Source organism: Mustela erminea, chromosome 1 (assembly GCF_009829155.1).
Source record: "Mustela erminea isolate mMusErm1 chromosome 1, mMusErm1.Pri, whole genome shotgun sequence".
Lineage (NCBI taxonomy): Eukaryota > Metazoa > Chordata > Mammalia > Carnivora > Mustelidae > Mustela > Mustela erminea.
Genome location: NC_045614.1, coordinates 10,021,406 through 10,045,031, shown reverse-complemented (window position 1 = coordinate 10,045,031; position 23,626 = coordinate 10,021,406). Strand labels below are relative to the sequence as shown.

The 23,626-nt window shown below is 47.1% G+C and overlaps 1 protein-coding gene and 1 long non-coding RNA gene across 2 annotated transcripts; one reads left to right on the top strand and one right to left on the bottom strand.

The window, feature by feature from the left end:
- Positions 1-3,203: 3,203 nt before the first annotated feature.
- Positions 3,204-13,130, bottom strand: LOC116573395. The gene is made up of 3 exons (XR_004278773.1): positions 12,712-13,130; positions 12,317-12,355; positions 3,204-3,214 (listed from the first exon to the last, which is right to left on the bottom strand). It is a non-coding gene; the product is annotated as an uncharacterized LOC116573395 (long non-coding RNA).
- On the top strand, positions 13,109-21,670 carry ASF1B (anti-silencing function 1B histone chaperone). The gene is made up of 4 exons (XM_032313474.1): positions 13,109-13,570; positions 18,208-18,323; positions 19,901-20,077; positions 20,460-21,670. The coding sequence occupies exons 1-4, from the start codon at positions 13,462-13,464 to the stop codon at positions 20,664-20,666; spliced, it is 609 nt and encodes a 202-aa protein (XP_032169365.1). The 5' UTR covers positions 13,109-13,461; the 3' UTR covers positions 20,667-21,670.
- Positions 21,671-23,626: the final 1,956 nt, after the last annotated feature.

Here is a 23,626-nt window from a genome sequence, read left to right as displayed (position 1 = left end):
CAAAAGGCTCATAACAAGAACGTTTCAGAAAAAAACAAAAAGTTTTAAAAAAATTGTTGAGTCAAAAAAACAATAAAGAAATTAAGATTTCTTGGAATGACAAGAGTGGTGTGACTCATTGGGGGGTATGAAAGGCGTGAGTGGATCTGCTTGAAGTATCCCCATGAGGCTGACACAGTGAGGAACCTGCACTGCAGCATTTCGAACCCACAGCAGAGGCCTGGTGAGTCACAGCATCATTAACATTTACAGAGAAATTTCTAAGTTCCTGGGCCTGGCTGAACACTTCAGGGGCAGTTTGTCTTTGAATCCTCATAAATGTTCTAGGGTGAAGGTTATCAGATCTCCATTTTACAGATGAGGAAACTGGCTTACAGTACCTAGATGCATGCCCAAGTCTCCCTGGGCCAGGCCATGGACATGTCAAGTCTCAGAGAAGCCCTTCAAGCTGTATTTAGAGCAGAGCACAGGAACTGTATGCTGTGCCTGTCTCCTTCCAACAGCCATTACTAGACTCCCACACGTGGCTGGAATGGTGCATTTTTCTTTCTTTTTTTTAAGATTTTATTTATTTGAAAGACAGCATGCAAACGAAGGGGTAGGGGCAGAGAGGGAGAAGCAAACTCCCCACAGGGAGCAGGGAGCCTGACGCAGGGCTGAGGACTCAATCCCAGGCCCCTGGGGATCGTGACCTGAGCTGGAGGCAGAAGCTTACCCACTTAACCAAGCCACCCAGGCGCCCCTGCAATATTGCATTTTCAAACACAAGCTGGAATTGCAGCCTGTGTATTTCACATTCTCAAATATAGCTGCCAGTGTTCAGAGGAATGACTACTCAAACAGTGCGAGCATCTCTCTGCACACCTTCTCTGCCTTCAACATCTACATCCTGGATGCCATATTCCCCTAATTATCTTCCCACCTCTCCAGCCACTCATCTCCCCACTTAACATCAGCAAGCCCAGCTACCTGCACCCATTCCCTGGGAGATCTCGGCCTTGCAGCATGGTTTTAAATAACTATAAACTGATGGCTCCCAAACAGAGCTCCAGCTGGAACTTTTACTCGAGTTCCAAATTCATACACATCTAACTACCCACTCCACATTTCCCCCCAGGTGTCTGGTAGGACTTCAAACTTAACCTGTCCAAATCTGTCCCCCCACCTCCTCCCATAAGTTCCCCCAACTCAATTAATAGCAAGTCTATCCAGAGACTCAAGAATAATGCCCTTACAGGTTCCCTCTTACTTTATGTCCTTGTTCAACCCCAATCCAATCTGACAGTAAATGCAATGGTAGTTCTAACTTCAAATATCCACAGCAAACTAGTTTTTACCACCTTCGTTCAAGCCACTATTATCTCACCACTGCAACAGTCCCCTAACTAGTTCCCTTGTCTGTCCTTCAGGCTTTTCTCAACACAGAAACCAGAATGATCTTGGTAAGCATCTCATCCCTCCTCTGCTCAAAATTCTCCAGTACACTCCTCTCTTGCCTAGACAAAAGGCCAAGGTCAGCCCAACATCTTGCGATGACCTGTAACACTCTACAACATCAGATCTCATCCCCATGGCTCTCCTCTTTCCCTCCACTAGCTCTATGGGTTCCTCACTGTACACAAACACACAGGCAGCACTGACCTCAGAGCCTTTGCACTGGCCATTCCATAGCATTCATTTATTCTCCTGCAGGGCTTATGAAACTCAGTTTCCCAAGCCACTCCATTTAAACTATAACTGGCTACTCCAGAATCTCCTACCCCACACATCTTGCTTTTTTTTTTTCCCCCATAGCACTCCTATCTAGCAAACCAAGAGATTTTTGGCTTTCTTCTAGATCCCCAACTAGAATGTAAAGTAGAATGGTCTTTTTTTTTTTCCCTGCTGTTCCCCAGTGTCTAACATAGCATCAGACATACAGTAAGTGATCAATAAATATTTGTTAAAGGATGGAAAGCTGAAATGAGCATAAGACCCAAGTGAACCTGAGACAAGAGTTACAAATGATGGGAACTATGAATCTGCCACTTCCTCCACTGCTCTCAGTTCCCATGTGCCCCTCACTGTGCAATGCTGAGGTTTAATTTAGCAGGGTCCTGAAACCCAAGTTCAATATTTTGGCTGGTCCCCAACCCAAGAAAAGGCAACCTGTTCCTATGCTGGAAGAGGAGCTGATTCTCTGGACTTACTGAGAGACACTCTGTGAGCAAGAGTGGGGACTTTAAAGGATAATTAAATGTAACTATATATGATTTTAACTTCACGTTCTGATTTTGAAATCAAATCCCAGCATGAGAGTCTACAACATGACCAGCTCTTTCACCTCTATGTCTTCTACTATCCACAGCACTGCACACATCCTTTCCTGCTAGCACAATCCAGATCTGCTGTGCTGGATGCCTGTGATGCTCAGGTGGTAGCTAGGGGCACCTGTACATACTTGGGGCAACCGTTTGCACATGCCACCAACAGTAACACTTATGCTGAGATTTAGCACTTTAAAGTTCTTTCCTACATTTCATCTCATTTAATTATCACAAGGCATGTATTATTTTCCCTATTTATCAAATGAGGAAACTGAAGGTAGAGTGACTAACTGGCTAACTCAAGATTACTAGGCAATTAAAAGGGTCTGCACCCTGTAGGGGCTTTCCATGTCCCAATTCAAACCTTTCAATGACAAGATGAGGCAGGTATTAACTCCATTTTACAGCTGCAGAAGCGGAAGCCCAGGAAGGTTAGAGAATGTCCATACATTCTCTAACCTGGACCAGGCCTCCACCTTGGTCTTCTGATCCCAGGGGCTGCTTTCTAGGGAGGTCCGTACTCAGCTGCAATTGCCCGCTCCCCGTCACTGTTCACCCATCCCACATGGCACACAATAAAGGAGGCTATCTGGCTTCCTACACCAGAGATGCCCACTAACCAGGCCACACTCCCAACAGTCCCCATGTAGCTAGTATTAAGGCTGTCCAGAGTGGGAAGGCCTTAATGCAGAGCAAAAGAAGATTCTCTTCAGACTCCCAAAAGACTAAAGGCACTGGGGGCCTCTGTCCTTGAGAAAACCTCCTCTCCCCTATAAACTCCTGGAAAGGTCTGAGGGATCCAGGCTGAGGCTAGTCCTCCAACCCTACAACATCCACTGACTTATTCTGCCCTTTTCTTACCTGTTCAAACATCAGTCATGGAAACCAGCAGTGAAGACAGGCCCCTGCTGGCTTCTCCTTCTCCCATTTACATCATGTTCACTTCATCAGGACTCTCCTACCAAAGCCTACTGCTACTCTTTTCTATCTGTCCTGTCCCACTGTCTCCCACAGTCTTCCACCTCCATCTAAGCTGATCACACCTTCTCACAACTGAAGCCCTCACTGTAACCCAACGAGTCCTCTCCTGGGAATCATTCCTAAGGAGTCACACGTGCACATGAAGATTAAGCAGCATGAAGGTTCACTGTAGTCAGGCTTCTGAGAGTGAAACACAGTGAATAAAATTTCAGCACAGAACATCATTACATAAATCATGCACACAAATGCATGTAGCCATTGAAAACAATGAAGCAGAACATTAAATGACACAGAAATACATTCACAGGACTGTGTAAAAAGTCAGACATAAAAGACAGGTAAAGAATGACCCCACCTTTTTAAATATATACATATGCAAAAAGTGTATGTGTAGTTACACAAAACCGTGTGCATATGCATGCATGTGAACACATGTGTGTGTATACTGCAATTCTCTTAATCCCAAATAAACCCATTTTTGCTGGTAAACTGATAGTTTTGAGGTTAACATTACATATGTATATATATACACAGATAGAATATAAAGCTATACATCAGAATATTAATGGGGTAATTTTTACTTCCTTGCAATTCTCTATTTAAAAAATTATTTCTTTGAACATACTACTTTATTTTTACTTATTTTTTAAGAGAGAGAGAGAATGGGGGGACAGAGGGAGAGAGAGAATCTTAAACGGACTTCGTACTGAGCATACCTAACACAGGGCTTGATTTCACAACCCTGAGATCATGATCTGAGCTGAAATCAGGAGTCTGATTCTTAACTGACTGAGTCACCCCGGTCCCCCTGCCCATATATTACTTTTATAATAGGAAGAAGTATTTGTGTATCCTACTTTCTGTGGAATAACAAAAACCAAGAACAACAGTACCTCTGAAAGGATAAAGAACAAAGTGTTACAACTAGCCTTACAAAGGTTGGTTCTAATGTGGTAATATTTAAGACAATGTGGTGTTGGCATAGGAAGAGATAAACAGGCCTATGGAAGAGACCTGTGACTGGATGGAAACTTGCTCTAAACAGAGGCTACAAATCACTAGGGAAAGGATGGAATCAAACAGAGGCTCTCAAGGGTTTGGTCTTGGGATCCCTTTTAGATTCTTAAAAATTAATGAGCGGAGTTTGGGGTGACTAGGTGGACCACAGAAGATTTGGGGGACAGGAAAAACACTCTGAGACAGTAATGATGGCCATGTGTCACACATTTGTCCAAACCCATAGAATGTACAACACTAAGTGAACCCTAATGTAAACTACAGACTTTGGGTAATAATGATTTGTCAATCAATGACAAATAATTTGTCAATGTAGGTTCATCAGATATAACAAATGTACCACTCTGGTGAGGGATCTTAATGGTGGGGAAGGCTATGCATGACAGAAGGTGGGAAGGGGGCATATGGAAAATTTTGCTATGAACTTTAACTGCTCTTACAAAAATTATTTTTTAATGAAAAAGGAAAAACATTAACTCTTAAAAAAAAAAAAAAAGAAGAAGAAAGAAAGAAAGAAAACAACTAATGAGGGGCACCAGGGTGGCTCAATCTCTTAAGCCTCTGACTTCGGCTCAGGTCATGATTCCACAGTTCTGGGATCACGTCCCACATTGGGCTCCCCAGTCAGTGAGTAGTCTGTTTCCTCTTCCTCTGTCCCTATCCCTGCTCTGCTCTCTCAAATAAATAAATAAAATCTCTTAAAAAAAATTAATGAGGGGCGCCTGGGTGGCTCAGTGGGTTAAAGCCTCTGCTTTTGGCTCAGGTCGTGATCTCAGGGTCCTGGGATCGAGCCCTGCATCAGGCTCTCTGCTCGGCAGGGAGCCTGCTTCCCTCTCTCTCTCTGCCTGTCTCTCTGTCTACTTGCGATCTCTCTCTCTCTCTCTGTCAAATAAATAAATAAATAAAATTAATGAGGACCCTAAAGAGCTGTGGTTTAAAGGAATAGGGATGGGGCTACTGGGTGGCTCAGATGGTTAAACGTTTGCCTTTGGCTCAGGTCATGATCCCAGGGTCCTGGGATTGAGCCCCACATCGGGCTCCCTTCTTGGTTGGGAGCCTGCTTCTCCCTCTCCTCCTACTGCTCCCCCTGCTTGTGCTCTCTTGCTCTATCAAATAAATAAAATATTTTTAAAAATAAAAAAATACATGAAGGGATAAGAATTATATCTATGTATATTTACTAAATTAGAAAATAAAACTGATGATTTTTTAAATATTTAATTCAGCTAATAAATCCATTAGATGTTAACATAAATCACTTATTTCGGGAGAATAACTATATGTTTTTAAAAACAAAGTAGTGGGGCGTCTGGGTGGCTCAGTGGGTTAAGCCGCTGCCTTCGGCTCAGGTCATGATCTCAGGGTCCTGGGATCGAGTCCCGCATCGGGCTCTCTGCTCAGCAGGGAGCCTGCTTCCTCCTCTCTCTCTCTCTGCCTGCCTCTCTGCCTACTTGTGATCTCTCTCTGTCAAATAAATAAATAAAATCATTTAAAAAAATTTTAAAAATTAAAAATAAATAAATAAATAAGTAAGTAAAAACGAAGTAGTGAGGGGTGCCTGGGTGGCTCAGTTGCTTTGACGCTTGATTTCGGCTCAGGTTGTGGTCTCAGGGTCATGGGATTGAGTTCTGTGACGGCTCACACTCCATGCACAGTTTACTTGCAATTATCTCCTCTCCCTCTGTCCCTTCCCCCACCCCTCACATGTGCACATGCTCTCTCTCTTAAAAGATTTTTTTTTTCAATTTAAAAAAATTAAAACAAAACAAAGCAGTGAAAAGAATGGCTTTGTTTTACATTTTGTAAAGTCCCAATTGTCTGACTTAATAGAAGAGACCCGGATTCTCACACAAGCTTCTGCAATTAATCTGTTACAATATGCTGTCTTGATGGAAGTACATGAAGAAAATCCAGCAGCACACAGACAGATACACAACTGGAAGAAGGAGGAATGCTGTATCCTTTTCAGCTAATTGGAGATATTCTACTTTTTTATTTATACCACAACTCAAAAACTAGTAGTATGTTCAAGTTAGTTATAATGAAGAATATGAAACTGTATCAGTGAACTTTTCACACTGTTACACTGAAACCCATTGGTCTATTGGAAAATACTGATCTACTGAATTACTACATTTCATGATACAGTATTTTTAACCCACTGAGCCACCCAGGCGCCCCATGATACAGTATTTTTAATACCTTCTTGGTATCACCACTGATCTCCTCAGAAAAATCTTTAAATATTGAGAAGTTGTCAGGCTTGTGGCGAATAAAAGTTTTCTCAAAGACTATTTTGCTTGAAAGCTCGAATTTTATCATTGGCAACAAACCATCAGTTGTCCTCCAAGTGACCACCTCATTTCATTCATTCTGAGAGAACACCTGTCAAATATCCTAACTAAATAACTGCAGTCTCATCCTTTCAAGTAAAAATGGTGCTCCATGAAAAAAGTCACCAGTTCCACTTCAACTCGAACAACTGTACAAGTGCCTTACCTCAACTACCACCACTCTTCAGCACCCAATCGAGTGCTCTATGCAAACTTCCCATTTCTCCACACAGAACACTAGAAAGACTGGTTCGGGGCTAAGTTTTAATACCGATTACTACTTTTCACTGCTTCTTCAAGGACACTCTTAAATGGAACTGTTTTAACATTGAATGTGTAGCAACAGTGAGGCATACAATGACAACTACAACTACTGCGACTACTGTTTGGGGACACCGCATGGACTCCTGCTAAAGCACAAGCAGTTTTACCCAACCGTTGCTTTTTAACAGTAGAGTACAGGACTACACAGTGCAGATGAGAAATGCAAGCAACACTTTAGAATTATTATGAAAAGAGTTTATCTCCTGGATCCACAGGCGATCACATTTTGAAAACCACTTAATGGCTCAGTAAAAGAAACTGGGAGAACTGGTTTCCGTCTGGGAAAAACTAAATCACAGTCCTACTTCACTTCATACACAAAAATGAATTCCAAGTAGATTTTTTAAAAGCTAAATATGAAAAGTAAAACTTCCAGAAGAAAACATAATAGGATGGGGCACCTGGGTGGCGCAGTTGGTTGAGTGCCCAACCTTTAGTTTCAGCTCAGGTCGTGAACTTAGAGTCATGGGATCCAGCCCTGTGTTGGACTCTGTGCTCCGTGAGGAGTCTGCTTAAGATTCTCTCTCTCCGGGACGCCTGGGTGGCTCAGTGGGTTAAGCCGCTGCCTTCGGCTCAGGTCATGATCTCGGGGTCCTGGGATCGAGTCCCGCATTGGGCTCTCTGCTCAGCGGGGAGCCTGCTTCCTCCTCTTTCTCTGCCTGCCTCTCTGCCTACTTGTGATCTCTCTCTGTCAAATAAATAAATAAAATCTTAAAAAAAAAAAAAAGATTCTCTCTCTCCCTCTCCTCTGCCTCTCCCGCTTGTACTCTCGCTCCTTCTTTCTTTCTAGAAGAAATCTTTAAAAAACAAAGAAAGAAAACACAGTAGGATATCTTATCAACCTCAGGGTAAAATTTCTTAAGCAAAGCACAAAAAACACCAACTCTAAGTAGATCGATTACTCTGATGACATTACCATAATAACAATAAATCCTGAACATCAAACAACACCAAACAAATGAAAAGGCAGGTATCAGATGTAAAAAGAACTTCTGCACTAATTAAGATGAAGACAATGCCGCAGGAAAATGAGTAAAGATATGAAGAGGCAATTCACAGAAGACAAATGGTCAATAAATAGATACAAATAGCTGAACCTCACTACTAATCAGAAAAATGCTAACTGAAACCCCTCATGTACACCCATCAGAAAAACAAAAATGTAAAAATCTGACAGCACCAAGGGGCACCTGGGTGGCTCAGTTGGTTCTGTTGGCTTCGGCTCAGGTCATGATCCCAGAGTCCTGGGATCGAGTCCCACATGGGGCTCCCAACTCAATGGGGAGTCGTCTTCTCCCTCTGCCTGCTGCTCTCCCTGCTTGTGCTCACTCGCTCTTAAAAAAAAAAAAAAAAAAAAAATTCTGACAGTACCAAGTGTTGATAAGGTCACCGAGCAATAGCAACACTACTGGTGGAATAAGAACAGCAACCATCACATTGAAGAGCAAACTGGCAGTATCTAGAAAGGTGGATATTTCCATAACCCAGCATTTCAACTCCTAGATATGTATGCTAGGGAAACTCCTACATGTGTGCACAAGGAGACATATACAACAGGGACCGCTGAAGCCCTGTTTGTAACAGTAGAAAATGAGAAACCACCTAAATAACAAACAAGATGTAAATGGATAAGTAAATACTGTCCAAGGAAACTTGGAGGTGTTGCCTACTCACACTGTTTAATGTGGTAGCCACCAGCCACAGGTGCCTATTAAATGCATAAGATGTGACTAAGAGTGACTAGGGAATTGAAATTTCTATTTAATTTTCATTAACTGAAATCTAAATAGCCATATGTCGCTAATGGCTACCACATCAGACAGCATGGCTACAGCAGTAAAAATAAATGAATCAGAGTTACATACATGTAAATGTAGATACACTGCAAAAGCATTACATTAGACAAAAAAAAAAAAAAAAGTTTCAGAAGGCAATGGCTGAGACTAGAGTGCAGCAAGCGGGGTATATAGAGTGAATACTTCAGGAGGCACTCACCCTCAGGGTTGCACAGGGACAAGCTGGGCACTTGGGTGACCCCGAGAGTGAAAACCTCCTTAAATTTTGGGCCATAGATGCCTGGTTCACGTCACCTTGTAAGTATATATCCAGTATGTCACCATGTCAGGGGTCCCCAAGATCATCCCAGGTTCAGGGATTCACTAGGAGGACTCACAGGATTTAGCATAGAGCCTACACACAGCTATAGCTTCTTATAGTGAAATGGTAAAAAGCACAGTAAGGCAAGGGAAAAAGCACAGGGTGTGAAGTTGAGAGGAAACCAGGCACAAGATTTCAAGAATCTTCACCTAGTGAAGTCACAAGGGATGCACTTAGTTCCTATAGGAAAGTTGTAACCACACGTGTGAACTGTGGCCCACCAGGGAAGCTCATTAGAGACTCTGCCCAGGGTATTTACTGGGGACTGGTCAAGCACCAAAATTCCAGACCCCAGAAGGAAAGGAGTATTCAACATAAATTACATTATACAGTTTAAGTATCATGAGGCACTCAAAATTTACAGTATGACAGGAAACTTCATGAAATCCAAGTTCCTAGAGACCAGTCAAGGGCCAACCTTGCAAACAGGCCTTTCTAAAGACAGCAGTCTTGGGGCGCCTGGGTGGCTCAGTGGGTTAAGCCACTGCCTTCGGCTCAGGTCATGATCTCAGGGTTCTGGGATCGAGTCCCGCATCGGGTCTCTGCTCAGCAGGGAGCCTGCTTCCTCCTCTCTCTCTCTTTGCCTGCCTCTCTGCCTACTTGTGATCTCTCTCTGTCAAATAAATAAATAAAATCTTTAAAAAAATAAAAATAAAAAAAAAATAAAGACAGCAGTCTCATGCCTAGAATGGTAACTTTTTTGCATAGATTTCATTTATATAAAATTGTAAAACATGAAAATACTATATATTGTATATAAAGATGTACAAACATGCACAGAAGACAAACACCAAATCTAGGGTTGTGGTTACATTGGAGGAAAAAGGGAAAGGACTAGATTTGAGACAGGAGTACACAAGACCTTTCAACTGCATCTCTAATGTTTGACTCCTTAAGCTGGGTAATAGGTAAAAATGTATTTTGTTGTAGTATTTCTTCTACCTTTCCAAATAGGTGCGCACCTGAAATATAGTAGGAAGAATAAAGACATCTCCTGCGGCGCCTGGGTGGCTCAGTCGGTTAAGCATCTGCCTATGGCTCAGGTCATAATTCCAGGGTCCTGGGATCCAGCCCTGCATCTGGCTCCCTGCTGAGCCGGGAATCTGCTTCTCCCTCTCCCTGCTACTCCCCCTGCTTGTGTGCCCACATGCTCTCTCTCTCAAATAAATAAATAATCTTAACAACAACAAAAAAAGACTTATCTCCTTATTACTATATACTACTAATGGTTCATGTTATAGAGTGCTTTTCACATTCCAGGCACTATATTAAGCCCTTTATATCAACTTATTTTTTTAAATACACTCAGGTCAATGTGAGGCAGCAGAGATCTCTACCCTCAATCAGCTGTCAATCTACTGACCGATGATGAGAGATGAGCAGTCTAAAACCAAGTTAAGTACTACTAGATCTGAATGCTACTAAAACAGGATGATATGATTAGGGAAGGGCTGCTTTAAACTAGAGTGGTCCAGGAAGGCTTCTTTGAGGGGATATTTGAGTTGAACCATAAATGATGACAATGAGACAGCTATGCAATTGGCTAAAGACAGCACATTCTAGGCAGAGGGAACAGCAAGTGCAAAGCCCTGCAGCAGGAATAAACTTGGTATGTTGAAATACACTAAATAAAGCCAGCAAGGCTGGAGAGTGGTGACAAGAGGAAGGCTTGTAGATGAGGCCCCAAGAGGTCGGCTGAGGTTACCATGCAGGGCCTCCTAAGCCGCAGTAAAGATCTTAGGTTTCATTCTAAGTATGATAAGCTTTTGAAGGTTTTAAGCAGGGTAATGACATGATCTGGTTTATAACGGAAGATTATTCAGCCCGCTATATAGAGTACTCATTATAGATAGAGAGCCATTTTCTTCATTAGCACCAAAGACATAATGCTTGTGGCTGATGAGCTTCTCAGCGGGTACGAAAAGGTGGGGGGTGGGGGAAAGTTCCACAATGCAAAAAGAAAACTACGAAGTTGGAATGAATAAGTGTTTAATTAAATGTCTAGAAAACATCATAGCAACTTCATCATTAAATTGAGTATTCATATAAACAACTGAATTACATTTGGAAATAATTTGAAAATTAGATTTTTTCAGTTACAAAAATTTGCAAGTATGCCCAACGACTGCCAAGAAATCATAGCTGATCATAAATGGGGATTTTATTGCAGCCAAATCATCTCCAAGAAAAAACTGTCAATATTTTTAACCACAAACATTTTTTTAACTTAATGTGAAATGTAGATATACAAAAAGGAAAAAAATGCCTAGCATCAAGGGGCCTTACAATTGTACCAACACTACCGAGGTGGCTGGGTAAGAAATGCTAGTGGCTTGAATAGGTGCTGTTCAGGCCTATAGTCCATGAGTCTGAACAGTGACCAGAGGACCCTTGCAAAGCCTTCTCTGAGAAAAGCATATCTGAACGAAAAGACCTGAATGCCAAGAAGGTGCCAGCCATGCCAAGAGCGGGAGAAGAGGTTCTGGGTAGAGGTTCTGCGCTGGAAATGCCAGGTCAGATTTGTAAGGAACCAAAAGAGAATTTGGCCAAACGAAGCTGGGGAAGGGAGTATAGTAGGAAACAAAGCATGTAGAGTCTCTAACACGACTTTCTTATCCGGACAACAGAAAACCACACATTGAACAGTGGCTGATCCAAACTGTTTCACACCTACACCGTCCAGGAATACAGCAACCACTTGTCACAGGGGCTCATGAACACGTGCACGCAGTTCGTGCCCCGGCGGCACAGCACTTTCGCCGTCAGGGAATTCTAACTGATCAACGTTTACACTGAAAACCCGACAGGAAGTCGAGCTCCTGGAAAACTTGCCAAGTTGGGGACAGACGGCGTGGGCATGTGAACCTACATTTTCAACTCTCCATTTTATGAAATCTAAAAGCCAGGCCGACTCCTTCCGATGAAAATGGAGGTGCACCCGTAAAACGCATGGGATTTCGAAGCCTTGGTACTTAGTAGAAGAATGCAAGGTACCTCATTTGTATTTTTTATACCCATCGCATGGGGAAATAAGATCTTGGCTACACTGGGTTAAAGATAACATTAAGATTCGTTTCATCGGTTTTGTTACTTTTTTTTCTTTTTTTAAACGGGCTTACTAGAAAAGTGTGAAGAGAGAAATGGGGCTCGCGTTCATTTTCCACTGGTCGTGGGCAGGAAGCAGAGGATGGGTCCAACGCGTCTCCCAGGCAGGGCGCGACGGCGGTCTGACCCTGGCTACCGGGTGCAGAAAAGTCTCTAATTGTATTATGCAGTCACGAGTCAAGTCCGTGAGTTTTCCACCGTCCCGTTCACGCGGCGCGGAGACGTGGCCCAGGCTGCTGAGTGGCAGAGGCCGGACTTCAAGTCCCCATTACGGCGCTGTCCACCTGAAACCTCCCAGCGGCCCTCAAGCAGGAGAGAGCGGGATTCGAACCAGGCCCGACTCCCCGGGCCCGGGCCCCGGCCCCAGGGCGCCGCGTGAGCGCTGCTCCGTCTCCCCTCAGGAGTGTGACCAACGTTCACAACGGACTCCTCCGCCGCTGGGCCTGAGGAGCCCGGAGCCCTATAAAGAAGGTGCCGGCAACGCTCACCTGCTGACAGAGGCCAAGGCGGCAAACGCTCCTCCTCTCCCTCCTCACAATTCAAGCGCGCCGGCGGCCGACTTCCGCTCCTCTGCGGCGAATCCCTAGCTAAGTATTCGTCTCCTCCCGCCCCGCGACCAACCCAGCCAATCACCTCTCAGAAAATCTGCATCTGCCAGGCCGCACGCCTGCCTGCCAATCACCGCGGGCGCCAGCACCGCCCCTCCCGCCCTATTAAGCGGGTGCCGCGCGCCACCACTAGGCGGTTGGCGGCGCTGCCCTCGGCCCGGACGCGGCTCCCGGAAGGGCGGAGCGAAGCGCCGGCCCCGCCGGTGCGGGAACCTTTGGGATTGGTCGAGAGGAGCCCCGCGCTCTGCCTCCGCCCACCCCTGCCCTAGACATCCGAGTCGGAGACGCTGGGGATTGGTTCCCGTTGGGTCCCAAGAAGCCAAGAAATGGTTCCGCCTCCTTCGCGCATCCCGGAGAGGGAGCTCCCTGGATTGGCCCGAGGAGTCCCGGCGCGCGCCGACCCGCGCCCCAGGATTGGCTGAGGGTCTGCTCGCGCCGGCTGAGAGCGTTGACGGTGATTGGCCGGAGGGTGGGGCCGGCTATTTGAAGGAGGCGCGCGGACCAAATACGCACTTCAGTCGGCGGACAGAAGAGGCGGGAGCGGCTGTGGTAACGCTACCGCGCTGACCACAGAGGACTCAGGCGCGGGCTCGGCCCCAGCTGTGGCCTCTGCCGCAGTCCGGCAAGGCGATGGCCAAGGTTTCTGTGCTGAACGTGGCGGTGCTGGAGAATCCGAGCCCTTTCCACAGCCCCTTCCGGTTCGAGATCAGCTTCGAGTGCAGTGAGGCCCTGGCGGACGGTGAGGCTGGGCCTGTGTGGAGATTCCCCCCTCCCCCCGGCCAACCCCGACCTCCCGCGTGAAACAAGCCCTTCCAGCCCTGATCTTTCTCCTTCCCTTCCGTTCAGCCCCAGCCTTTTTGTGAGATTACCCCGGACACCCTGCGGCCAACCCGATCCCCTCCCCACGGTTACTCCCGTTTCCTGCGTGGAGACCACCATCCCGCTATTTTTTTTCTGTGGAACCCCTCCTGGGCACCTATTTCCTATGTAGAGACCCCAGTCTCCACGCTTTAACGTGCAGAGACCTTCAGTCACCCCGTGTTCCCCAGGCTACCTTCCTTTTTCCCCAGCGGAGCCCCTCCATCACCCTTTATCTCTGAAATCCCATTCCCCCGTGGTAAGACCTTACTCGCCCCGATCTCCCCATTTGTCTCCCAGTAATCCCCTACCCAACCTGCTGATATTTAAAACAACCCCACCCCCACTCACTTCTGATTGTTTTCTACCCCCAAAGCACATACCCTAGAACCTGGCTTCCCACCTCCTTAGCCTGTCCCCAATTTTCCATTCTTGGGCTCCACCTGGGGAGGCATGACAGGTTTCCAGCTCCGGTCCTTCAGGATAACTTGGTCTTCCCAGCTCCCGTTCCTTCTTCCTGTCTGCGCGCTTGGATAAACACATTCATATCTGAAGGGTGGCCTAACCAGGCAAGCATCACCCGGTTCCCACTGTCTGCCCACCAGGTCCAGCTGGCCTACTGCAGAAATTCTTTCAACCTTTTTGATGGTCTGACCCAGTCTGGGGGGGGCGGTGGGTCAGGCTGAACCATGACAGTCTCTGGCTTCAAACAGTCGGCTGGGAGGTCAGAACTTTTAGTGCATCTTTTCCAAGGTGCTTTCACAGATGTACTTATTCATCTGTGTGTTATAAAGGCAGACATGGCTCTCATCTCACAGATGAGAAGACAGGAACCACAAAGAATGAAAGACCTTTCAAGTAAAGGTCTATAAAAATCGAAAATCTAAGGTTGCCCGGGGACTCTTGGCATCACTTTCAGGAGGAAGTACCCCATTAGATTCTCCATGTGGTGGTTAAAGAAGAGGCAGCCTCTGAGGAGCTGGAGATTTGTGAGGTCATGGTGTGCTAACTAGCGCCTCTCAGTGGTAGGTGGGTGGTTTGTGGGGAAAAGCCAGCCACTTGGATTAGTTTGGGGTTGCCAGAATTCGAGATGTGTGTGCTTTTGGGCTGGGCCAATAGATCAGTCTCTCTCAGTTTCTCTCCCTTTTAAATTAAGGAATCTACTTGTGACTAACTATAGAATAAGCCCAGTTAAATCCTTTCTGGAACAAGGCAGGGTGTAAATAAATAATTAAAGTGTAGAATGACACTGTGGAATAAGAATTTAATTTTAAAGCCAGGAGGAAATGTAAGGAGCTAATAGGTTAAGGGATTCACAGTTCCCAGAAGGCAGGAGATCAGGTTTCAAACAGCCTGTTTGTGCTCCTTGCATTTAAAAAGGGTTGCATAGTCATTATCTAGTACGTCTATTCCTAGGAAAACCTCTGCCTGTTACTTTACTAATCTGTTTATAGACTCAGAGCAGGAAAGTCAAAAGTCAGCCCGCTGGTCATTATTTTTTAATAGAGAGAAATGGAATGACTTCCCCAAGGTCGTAGAAGTAGAAGTCTTGATGCTGGGTCTATAGAAGCACTGACACTAGAGTTTGTCTCTAAGTTGAGTCCAGAGTTCTCTACCTTGGCTATGACCTGGGAAAGAAAGATTTCATCCCTTATTTTAGAAGTGGAGCATAAATAAGACTGCCCATAGAATTTATTCCCACATTGGGACACTCTCAAAAGAGAATGAAGGGGTGCTATTATTAATTACACCCAGATAATAAAGCTTTTGCTCAGAGAAATCCAAGTCAGAAAGCAAACTCTGGCCTGGAAATCCAGACTCTGGTTCTATCCCTAAGGGTTGTCCATGACTTTGACCTGCCCCCTTGCTTTCTGCCTCTTCCTAGCCTTCTTCCCATGGAGCAGAAAGAATAAATTTCCTGCCTCCCAAACATGGAGGGGGCCTGGTTTTAGGAGTCTCTCAGATTCTGGAGAAATCTCAGTCTTGTTACCTTGACACTGGCAACTGAAGGTGCAACAAAAGACCCAACCCCCAATTAGTGGCTGGCTCTGTTTCCCAAAGGCTCCAAGCCCCTTTGGTTCTTTTTTCTTCTCAGCAACTGGAAATAGATGGTTCCAAGACTTCGGTCCACATTTAATACAGTAGGTGTGTTTTTCCTCTTGTATTGAGAAATTCAGCAGCAACTGTTTGAATAAGTCATGGAACCAGATGTTCTTTCCCACAGCTAACACTGTGGTCAAGCCAAGATTCATCTATATGATTCTGAACAAGGGCAAATAACAAACAGAAAGAAAGCCTACTAGATAGTTTTTGTTTTGTTTTAAGGCAGGAAATATTCTCCAACTAGTTCAAAACGATGAAGTTTTACATGCCTTTTATCAGGTTAGTTTTGGTTTTGTTTTCGTACCTAGTGGAGGAGCATGTTGTCAACTGTTAGACTGTGAAGTTAGGACATAAAGACAAAATTGAGTACTGTCAAGTTACCCTTGAAATTGCCTAAAAAGTTAGGTACACCATGACGCATGTGCAGCCGCCTCCTTCTAAAGGATGGTTATATTAAAAAATGGAGGGGTGACTGGGTGGCTCAGTTCAGCTCGGGTCATGATCTCAGGGTCCTGGGATCGAGCCTCGCATCAGGCTTTCTGCTTGGCAGGGAGCCTGTGTGCCAACCACCGCACCCCCCCCCCCCAGCCTCTCTGCCTACTTGTGATCTCTCTCTATCTCTGCGAAACAGATAAATAAAATCTTAAATAAATAAAAGTAAAAATAAGAAATGGAGCAACTTAAGTATGCTTCTCCTTAAAACGCCTAACAAGTTTAAGATGATCCAGGTTATAGGGCCTTATTTTCAAGTATCTGCTGCCTTCTGCAGATGACTTTATCATCTCCTCTAACCCCTTGAGTCAGTATTTCTCTATGGTCCTCAGTCATTTCTCAGGTTTCTTTTTGGCCTCTCTTGAGGGAGTCATTGTGGCCCATTTGCCTGGCTGCTGGCCCAGTGCATTTTCTTGGGGCAGCACCCACACCAGTCTTTGTTTAGGTTTTGCCAGTGGTACTGAATACCCAGTGCCTGTGACCCTCACGGGACCTGCTCTCCTTCAGTCTCCCTTTTATCTCGCCCCAGCAGATTAGTTAAATGCACACATATAGGACTCCCCGGCGGGGGTGGGGTGGGTGGGGGTGGGCAAGGCTGGGAGGAAAGCTACCAAAATAGAGAGCTATGTTAGAAAGGTAAAGATAGAGTCATCTTGGGTTTTGTTCATCCAAAAAAGAAACATGTTCTGTTTAGTCGTGTCATTCCTTGTCACAAAGGTAAATCAGTAAACTTAACTGGTCCCTGCAAATATTAAGAGACTGGGGGGTTTGAATCCCGGTGAGCTTTATGGTCACTATGCCACAGACCCGCTAGGGACCTTGAGTAGAAGGCCTAGGTGATGCTGCAATGGGAAAGGAAATCAGTGTATCGAGGAAGAGCATGGGGCTCAGGTGACAAACCTCCATAGCTGTGGCCCAGCATAGCAGTGTTTCCCCAGTTGGATGCTGTTGTGGGACACTGAACCAAGAAACAGGGCAACTTCAACAACAGTTTGCTTCCTGTGAAACTCATAGCTTGTGAAATTTCCGCCGGCTGCTGGAGCTGTAGGTTGTGTAATTTCAAAGAACCTAAAATAAGTTGCAGGTCTCCTGCCAAGGTCCCCTGTACTAGCGTGACCTTGCCCCTGATACACTTGGACCTTCTGCAAGAGGCAGCGGTCACCGGGAATTTCCTGTGCTTGCTGGGCAGGATCCTTAAGCACTTTTCCTTTCACCTTGCTGGAACCTACTCAGGGATGAGATTCCCCCTACTGGATGGGATATAAGCAAGTTGGGGTTCATAGGATCACCTACAATGCCACATTTGTTGACCAAGTCACTGTCCCCCAAACATCTGAGAGTAGGCATGAGTTGGTGCCGGAACTGGAAGACCTGGGGGCTGGCTGGCTCCCTCAGTGGCCTCATCTTCCCCCTCCTGCCTGCTGGCTCTCCTACTGGATTGGAATCTGCTGCCCTGCCCCAGTTGTCGAGGGATCTATTCAGTTCGGTGGCACCGGTCCCTGTGTGTGAAAGAGGATGCTGCTTCCTATCCCAGGACCCAGTGGGCAGGGCCCTGAAATGGCCCAATTCCCTGCTCTTCCCTCCTTAGCACGCCTCTGTCACGTGGCTCCTAATTCTACCTCTGCCATACGGTTCACCCTCAGGCTCTGAGATCTCTGAGTTTCCCCAGAGATGCAGAGTCAAGGTCGTCTGGCAAAGCTAGGCTCACGGGGAAAATTTCCCCATTAGAAGCAGAGTTTCATGCCCACTCCAATGTTCAGGCTTGTGATGCCTGGCACTCCGTCTCCAGCAGATGTCAGGTATTCTTGAGAATAAAAATCTTTCACTATATTAAGGATCTGTCTACAACTCACATGAGAAGACCTTTCCCTGCCTTCATGCTGCCCAGCTATTTAAAATCCTTAATTCCCCATATCCTTACAGATCTAGAGTGGAAGATCATTTATGTTGGCTCAGCTGAGAGTGAGGAGTTTGACCAAATCCTAGACTCCGTGCTAGTTGGGCCCGTCCCAGCAGGGAGACACATGTTCATCTTTCAGGTAAGAAAGACAAGGCCTGAGGCCTTGGCACCTGGAGACATCCGATTCTACCTGAGAGCATGCAGTGTGGTTCCAGGGTCAAAAGTTGAGGTTCAAATTCTGGCTCTGCTTTCAAGAACTCTCTGACCTCTCAGAAATACTTCATACGTTTCCCTTTTCTCCACTTCTGTGTCATAGTTGTCACCAGGAGCCACTGATTCATAGTTGATGCTCATTAGTCGTGGCAGTTACGTTCTATAAGGTCACTGCAAATGCTGCATTAGCTAATTCGTGAACACCACACCATTGCCCGTGGAAGAATACAGGGTTAGGTTCTTGCAAGTCCTATTGTCGGTATAGTATGTCAGTACATAATCTTATTTCGCGTGTTTATATTGAAAGACACCTTGTTTAGTATTGTTGGCTCATTCATATTGAACTCCCTGCCAATAGCACTCTAACTCATGCCTAAACAAAGCTTATCTAACACATACCTTCTCCATAAGGCTCATCATCACCTTGCACTAAGCACTATGCTTGCTGGCCATTCTGAACAGCAAGGTCACCAGGGCGCCTGGGTGGCACAGTTGGTTGTGCATCTGACTCTTGGTTTTGGCTCAGGTTATGATCTCAAGATCATGGGATCAAGCCCTGCACTGGGCTTTGTGTGGTGTCTGCTTGGGATACTCTTCCCTCTGCTCCTCCTCCACTTCCCCGTCTCGCTGGTCCTCTCTTTCTCTAAGATAAATAAATAAATATTTAAAAATAAATGAATAATTAAAGATACTAAAAGCCAAGGCTCTGCTCAGTCCTCACCTGCCTCCCACTCTGCTGCTCCCACCCCAGTCCAAACAACCTCATCCCATCCCCTAACACCTCACCCACCTGTATGTAACCAGGCCACCAGCAAGGCAAGCCCATCTGTTCCATTCCACAAGCAGGGCTGGCTTCCTGAGCATTCAGCCCATGCAGCCATACAGGGCCCAGCTGCTGGTCTAATAAATTCTGCTGTCGCTGGCTAGAATTCAGTAATTTGTGAATAAGGGATCCCATGTTTCATTAGGTATTGGTTTCATTTTGTACCAGTTATGTAGCTGGTCCTATCCATAACAACACACCCCAAATCTGTCTGCCTCTGTTCCTCTCCTTCCTGGTCTAAGATGCTCCAGGGTGACTACTGTTACCTGCCCAATCTCCCTGCTCACACAATGGCCCTCCTCCCATTATAACCTCACACCCTGCCGGTCTTTACAGACCACAAGAGTGATGCAGCACTTACCTCCTGCCAAACATTCCTTCTCTTCCCCAAGCCCTTAACTGGCCCAAAAGGTCCTGGGTGGCCAAGTAGCTCCCTGCCTTATCCTATGCCACCCTCCCCTCACCCACTAGACTCCTCAGCACCATTTACTTCCTTGTGGCACTTGTCACACTGAGCATTTTACAGGCATTTGCAGGATTGATTCTGTCTTCCCCACTCGATTAGAAACTCCCATTGGCAGAGACCATACTTCTGGCTCAGTAAATATGTGTTGCTTGAAAATCATTGTTAACTGGGGGAGGTGTGATCAATGCTAAGGCATGGGTTGTGTTTCCTCTAGGCTGACGCCCCCAACCCATCCCTCATTCCCGAGACTGATGCTGTGGGTGTGACCGTGGTCCTCATCACCTGCACCTACCATGGACAGGAATTCATCCGTGTGGGCTACTACGTCAACAACGAATACCCCAATCCCGAGCTGCGGGAGAACCCACCCGTGAAGCCAGACTTCTCTCAGGTGGGGCCTGTGTCTGCACTTCCTGCTTCAGACAGGCTGGCTCCTTTGCACCTGGGGGAGTTGAGTCATTGGAACTGGGAGCCAAGGTCGCTTCTTAAGGTTTTCAAGTCATGCTCAGATCTTCCAGCTCCAGACTAGAACAAGAGAGAGAAAGGTCTTTGTTTCTCAGAAGCACGCCTTGCAGAATTGAGATTAGATAGGTCTCAGCCCTAAGTCGTGGTATATAGGCGCTCCTTGGAGTTCTACCCATAGTTGTTGATGGTGATGGAATGAGTAAGCTCTATTCTTCCTGGCCTTGGGGCAGGGGCTGGGGGTGCCCCAGCTCCGTGGGAGTAATGACAAGGCATGCTGACAAGGCTTGACGTTCCTCTTTCTGCCCCAGCTCCAGAGGAACATCTTGGCCTCGAACCCCCGAGTGACCCGATTCCACATCAACTGGGACAACAACATGGACAGACTAGAGGCTATAGAGAACCAGGACCCTGCCCTGGGCTGTGGCCTCCCCTTCAGCTGTGCTCCTATCAAGGGCTTGGGTCTCCCTGGCTGCATCCCCAGCCTCCTTCCCGAGAATTCCATGGACTGCATCTAACTGCGGGAATCCAGGCCCTACCTGGGCCCAGCCAGGACTGCGGCCAGTCTCCTAGCACATCTGGAGAGGTGAACTTGGCCTCCTGGACAGTCCCATGGAGGCCATCTGGAGGGCTTTGAGGCTATCAACTATACCCAGGCCAGTCAGATGTGGCTCTGAGGAAGGAAGCAGGCCTCAGGTCTCTCCCAACCCTGACCCAGAAGGATCATCTTACCTCTACTGCCCAGGCCTGTAAGAAGCAGGTACTTCAGTTTTTAATTCTTCACGACTTGTGTCTTTTCTCTCTTCCACACACACTTTATAAATTCCACCTGCAGGCCTTTGCGCCACCATGCTTCTTTGAGTACCATTGACCCAAAGCTCTTCCCACAGACCTCCCTGGCCTGCCTTGAGGCTTTCTTGGTCAATCCCTGGCAAGGCTCGAGCCCTGTTGAGCCAAAGGCTCTGTCATTCCTGTCCTTCCCCAACATCTGAGCAAATCCACCCCACTTTTTGGAGTCACAGGCAAGAAATCTTCGTTAAAAGGTATGCTTGTACTCAATTTCTGTCCTTCTCCCAGGACAGTTTCTAGGTCTTTCTAATCCAACAGCCTCTGGAAAACTGTTCCTGCAGGGGTGTGCTCAGCTCATGCTGAGGAGTGATGATTGACTCTCCTCAGTCACAACCACCTTCCCATCATCTCCTAACTGGATCTGTCCTGCCCTGGAGGCTGCCATGGTGGGGAGATGGCATGTTGGAGGAGTCTGCTTTGCTCAGTCTGCCTCAGTGTTGGCATCAGGGCCCCTCTGCCTGCCTTGATCTACCCGCTGCGAAGACCTCGTGCTCTTACAGGCAAAGGAAACTGTAGGGACCCTGAAAACCTCTCCCCCCCCCCAACACCATACTTCCCGTGACACCCTGTTCCCTTGCTGCTACGTGGATGCTATTGTGATTGCAGTTTGTATATTAAAGGGTTTTTATATTAAATATTTTGGTTGATCTAAAAATAAAAAGCACTTATTCTAGACTGATTCTGCTTTTGTCTTAAGTGGGCTGAGGCAGATTTCATTTCTCCTCATAATATGGTGAGGGGGCTCTTGCCCCAGCCACTGGGCTGACTGCCCTTTGTCCCCTTGCTCAGCTCCTTACCCTAGTCTTAATTGGTTACATAATTGTACTCCAGACTGAGGTTCAGGGAGGGGTTTTTCTTTGTCAAAAGTTAAGCAACGCAGCTGTTCTGGATAGAGCATAACCAGTGATTTTTTAGACTTTGACCTTGACCCACGGAAAGAAATTAACATCATGCCCCAAGGACACACAAAGCAACACTTTTATTAAATTTTACTTAACCTTACTTTGTAACCACACAGCCCAGAGTAGACTGCTTTGGCCGGTGAGCCATTTCTCCATAATTCAGAGAAGTGCCCTGACTCTTCCCTCCTAGAAACTGGGAGACCTAGGAACATGGGTGCAGACAGCTGCTGGAAAGTGTGCGGACTGTATAGGTCGACCTATCGACCTATTGGCTTATAGACCTGAGACCAACTAGCTCCTGAGTGAAGATAGCTGATTCATCCGGCCCCCTGCTCCCCTTGGCAAGTTCTGTTTTGGGTCTTCTACTTAAGTGGTTCTCAACTGGGGGTGCTTTGCCTCCGGGGCACATTTAACAATGTCTGAGATCTGTTTTGGTGGAGGTGAGGGAAGTCCTACCCTCATCCAGTGGGTAGAGATGGGATACTGATAAAACACAGGCCCCTCCCTCACCCCCAACAAAGAATTACCCTGCCCCAAATGTCAGTAGCGTGGCCTCAGGCTGTGTTTTAAAAGGGCACCCCGGGGCGCCTGGGTGGCTCAGTGGGTTAAAGCCTCTGCCTTCAGCTCAGGTCATGATCCCAGGGTCCTGGGATCGAACCCCACATTGGGCTCTCTGCTTAGCAGGGAGCCTGCTTCCTCCTCTCTCTGCCTGCCTCTCTGCCTACTTGTGATCTCTGTCAAATAAATAAATAAAATCTTTTAAATAAATAAAATAATCAAAGGGCACCCAGGGGCACCTGGCTGGCTCTGCGTGGAGCATGGGACTCGATCTCCGGTTTGTAAACTGGAGCAGAACATTAGATGTAGAGATTACGTAAATTCTTTAAAAATGAAAATAAAAGGACACCCAGAAAAAAGAGTCATCTTATTGCTCAGGGAGGGCAGCTTCCCTTCGTGTTGCCCGAAAGGCATCCTCAGCCTGGCTGTGCCCCAGATTCCTCATCTGTAAAATGGGAGTGATGATAATAGTACCTCCGTGATAGGAGTGTGGTGCAATGTATTTAACAAGTGCCAGCTCCTACTACTGACGCGCACAAACCCAGGATAGGTCCCCAGCAAAGGGATGGCATAGAGCCCCCTGCCAACCACCCTTTACTCCCTGGGCGCAGCATCCTCCTGAAACTCTGGCTGTGGCTGGAGGAGACCTAGAAGGCTCCTCGGCCTGGACTCTGCTGTCCTGCGTCAGGCCTGATGAATGACGACTGCCGGCGGCCTGGCGACCTCTGACCCGAGGCGCCCGCCGCGCCCCTCCCCCACTGGCAGGTGGACGGCGGCTGCGCCGGGAGGGTGGTGGGGAGGCCCTGGCGCCAACCTTGGCTGGCCGGCGGCCGCTGCCGCACTGAGCGGAGGCGGGGGACTGCGGCGCGTACGGGGCCAGGCGGGCGCCCGCCTGGACCGCCTCCTGGGCCTCGGAGCGCGGCGCGGCCACCCGCCAGCTTCTGCCGCCCCGCCCGGCCGGCCCGAGCAGTAGGCAGCATCTCCGCCCCGCCCTCTCACCCCGGGATTGACACTGAATGTTCTGCGGGGGGTTTGCCGGACAGCGCGCCTCCGCCAATTGGCGACCTCGCTGGGCGGGCCACGGGTCCTGTCGCGAATCTTAGCCAGTCAGGTGCGCCGGCCCGCCCAGCTGAGGCCTCGCGAGCTCGCGAGTGGCCGGGCGTCCGCGG

Bases quoted from the DNA above. Each gene is read 5' to 3' on its own strand.
- ASF1B (XM_032313474.1), top strand. From the start codon at position 13,462: ATGGCCAAGGTTTCTGTGCTGAACGTGGCGGTGCTGGAGAATCCGAGC. The intron at 13,571-18,207 runs GTGAGGCTGGGC...ATATCCTTACAG, and splicing joins CAGTGAGGCCCTGGCGGACG to ATCTAGAGTGGAAGATCATT. The intron at 18,324-19,900 runs GTAAGAAAGACA...TGTTTCCTCTAG, and splicing joins GACACATGTTCATCTTTCAG to GCTGACGCCCCCAACCCATC.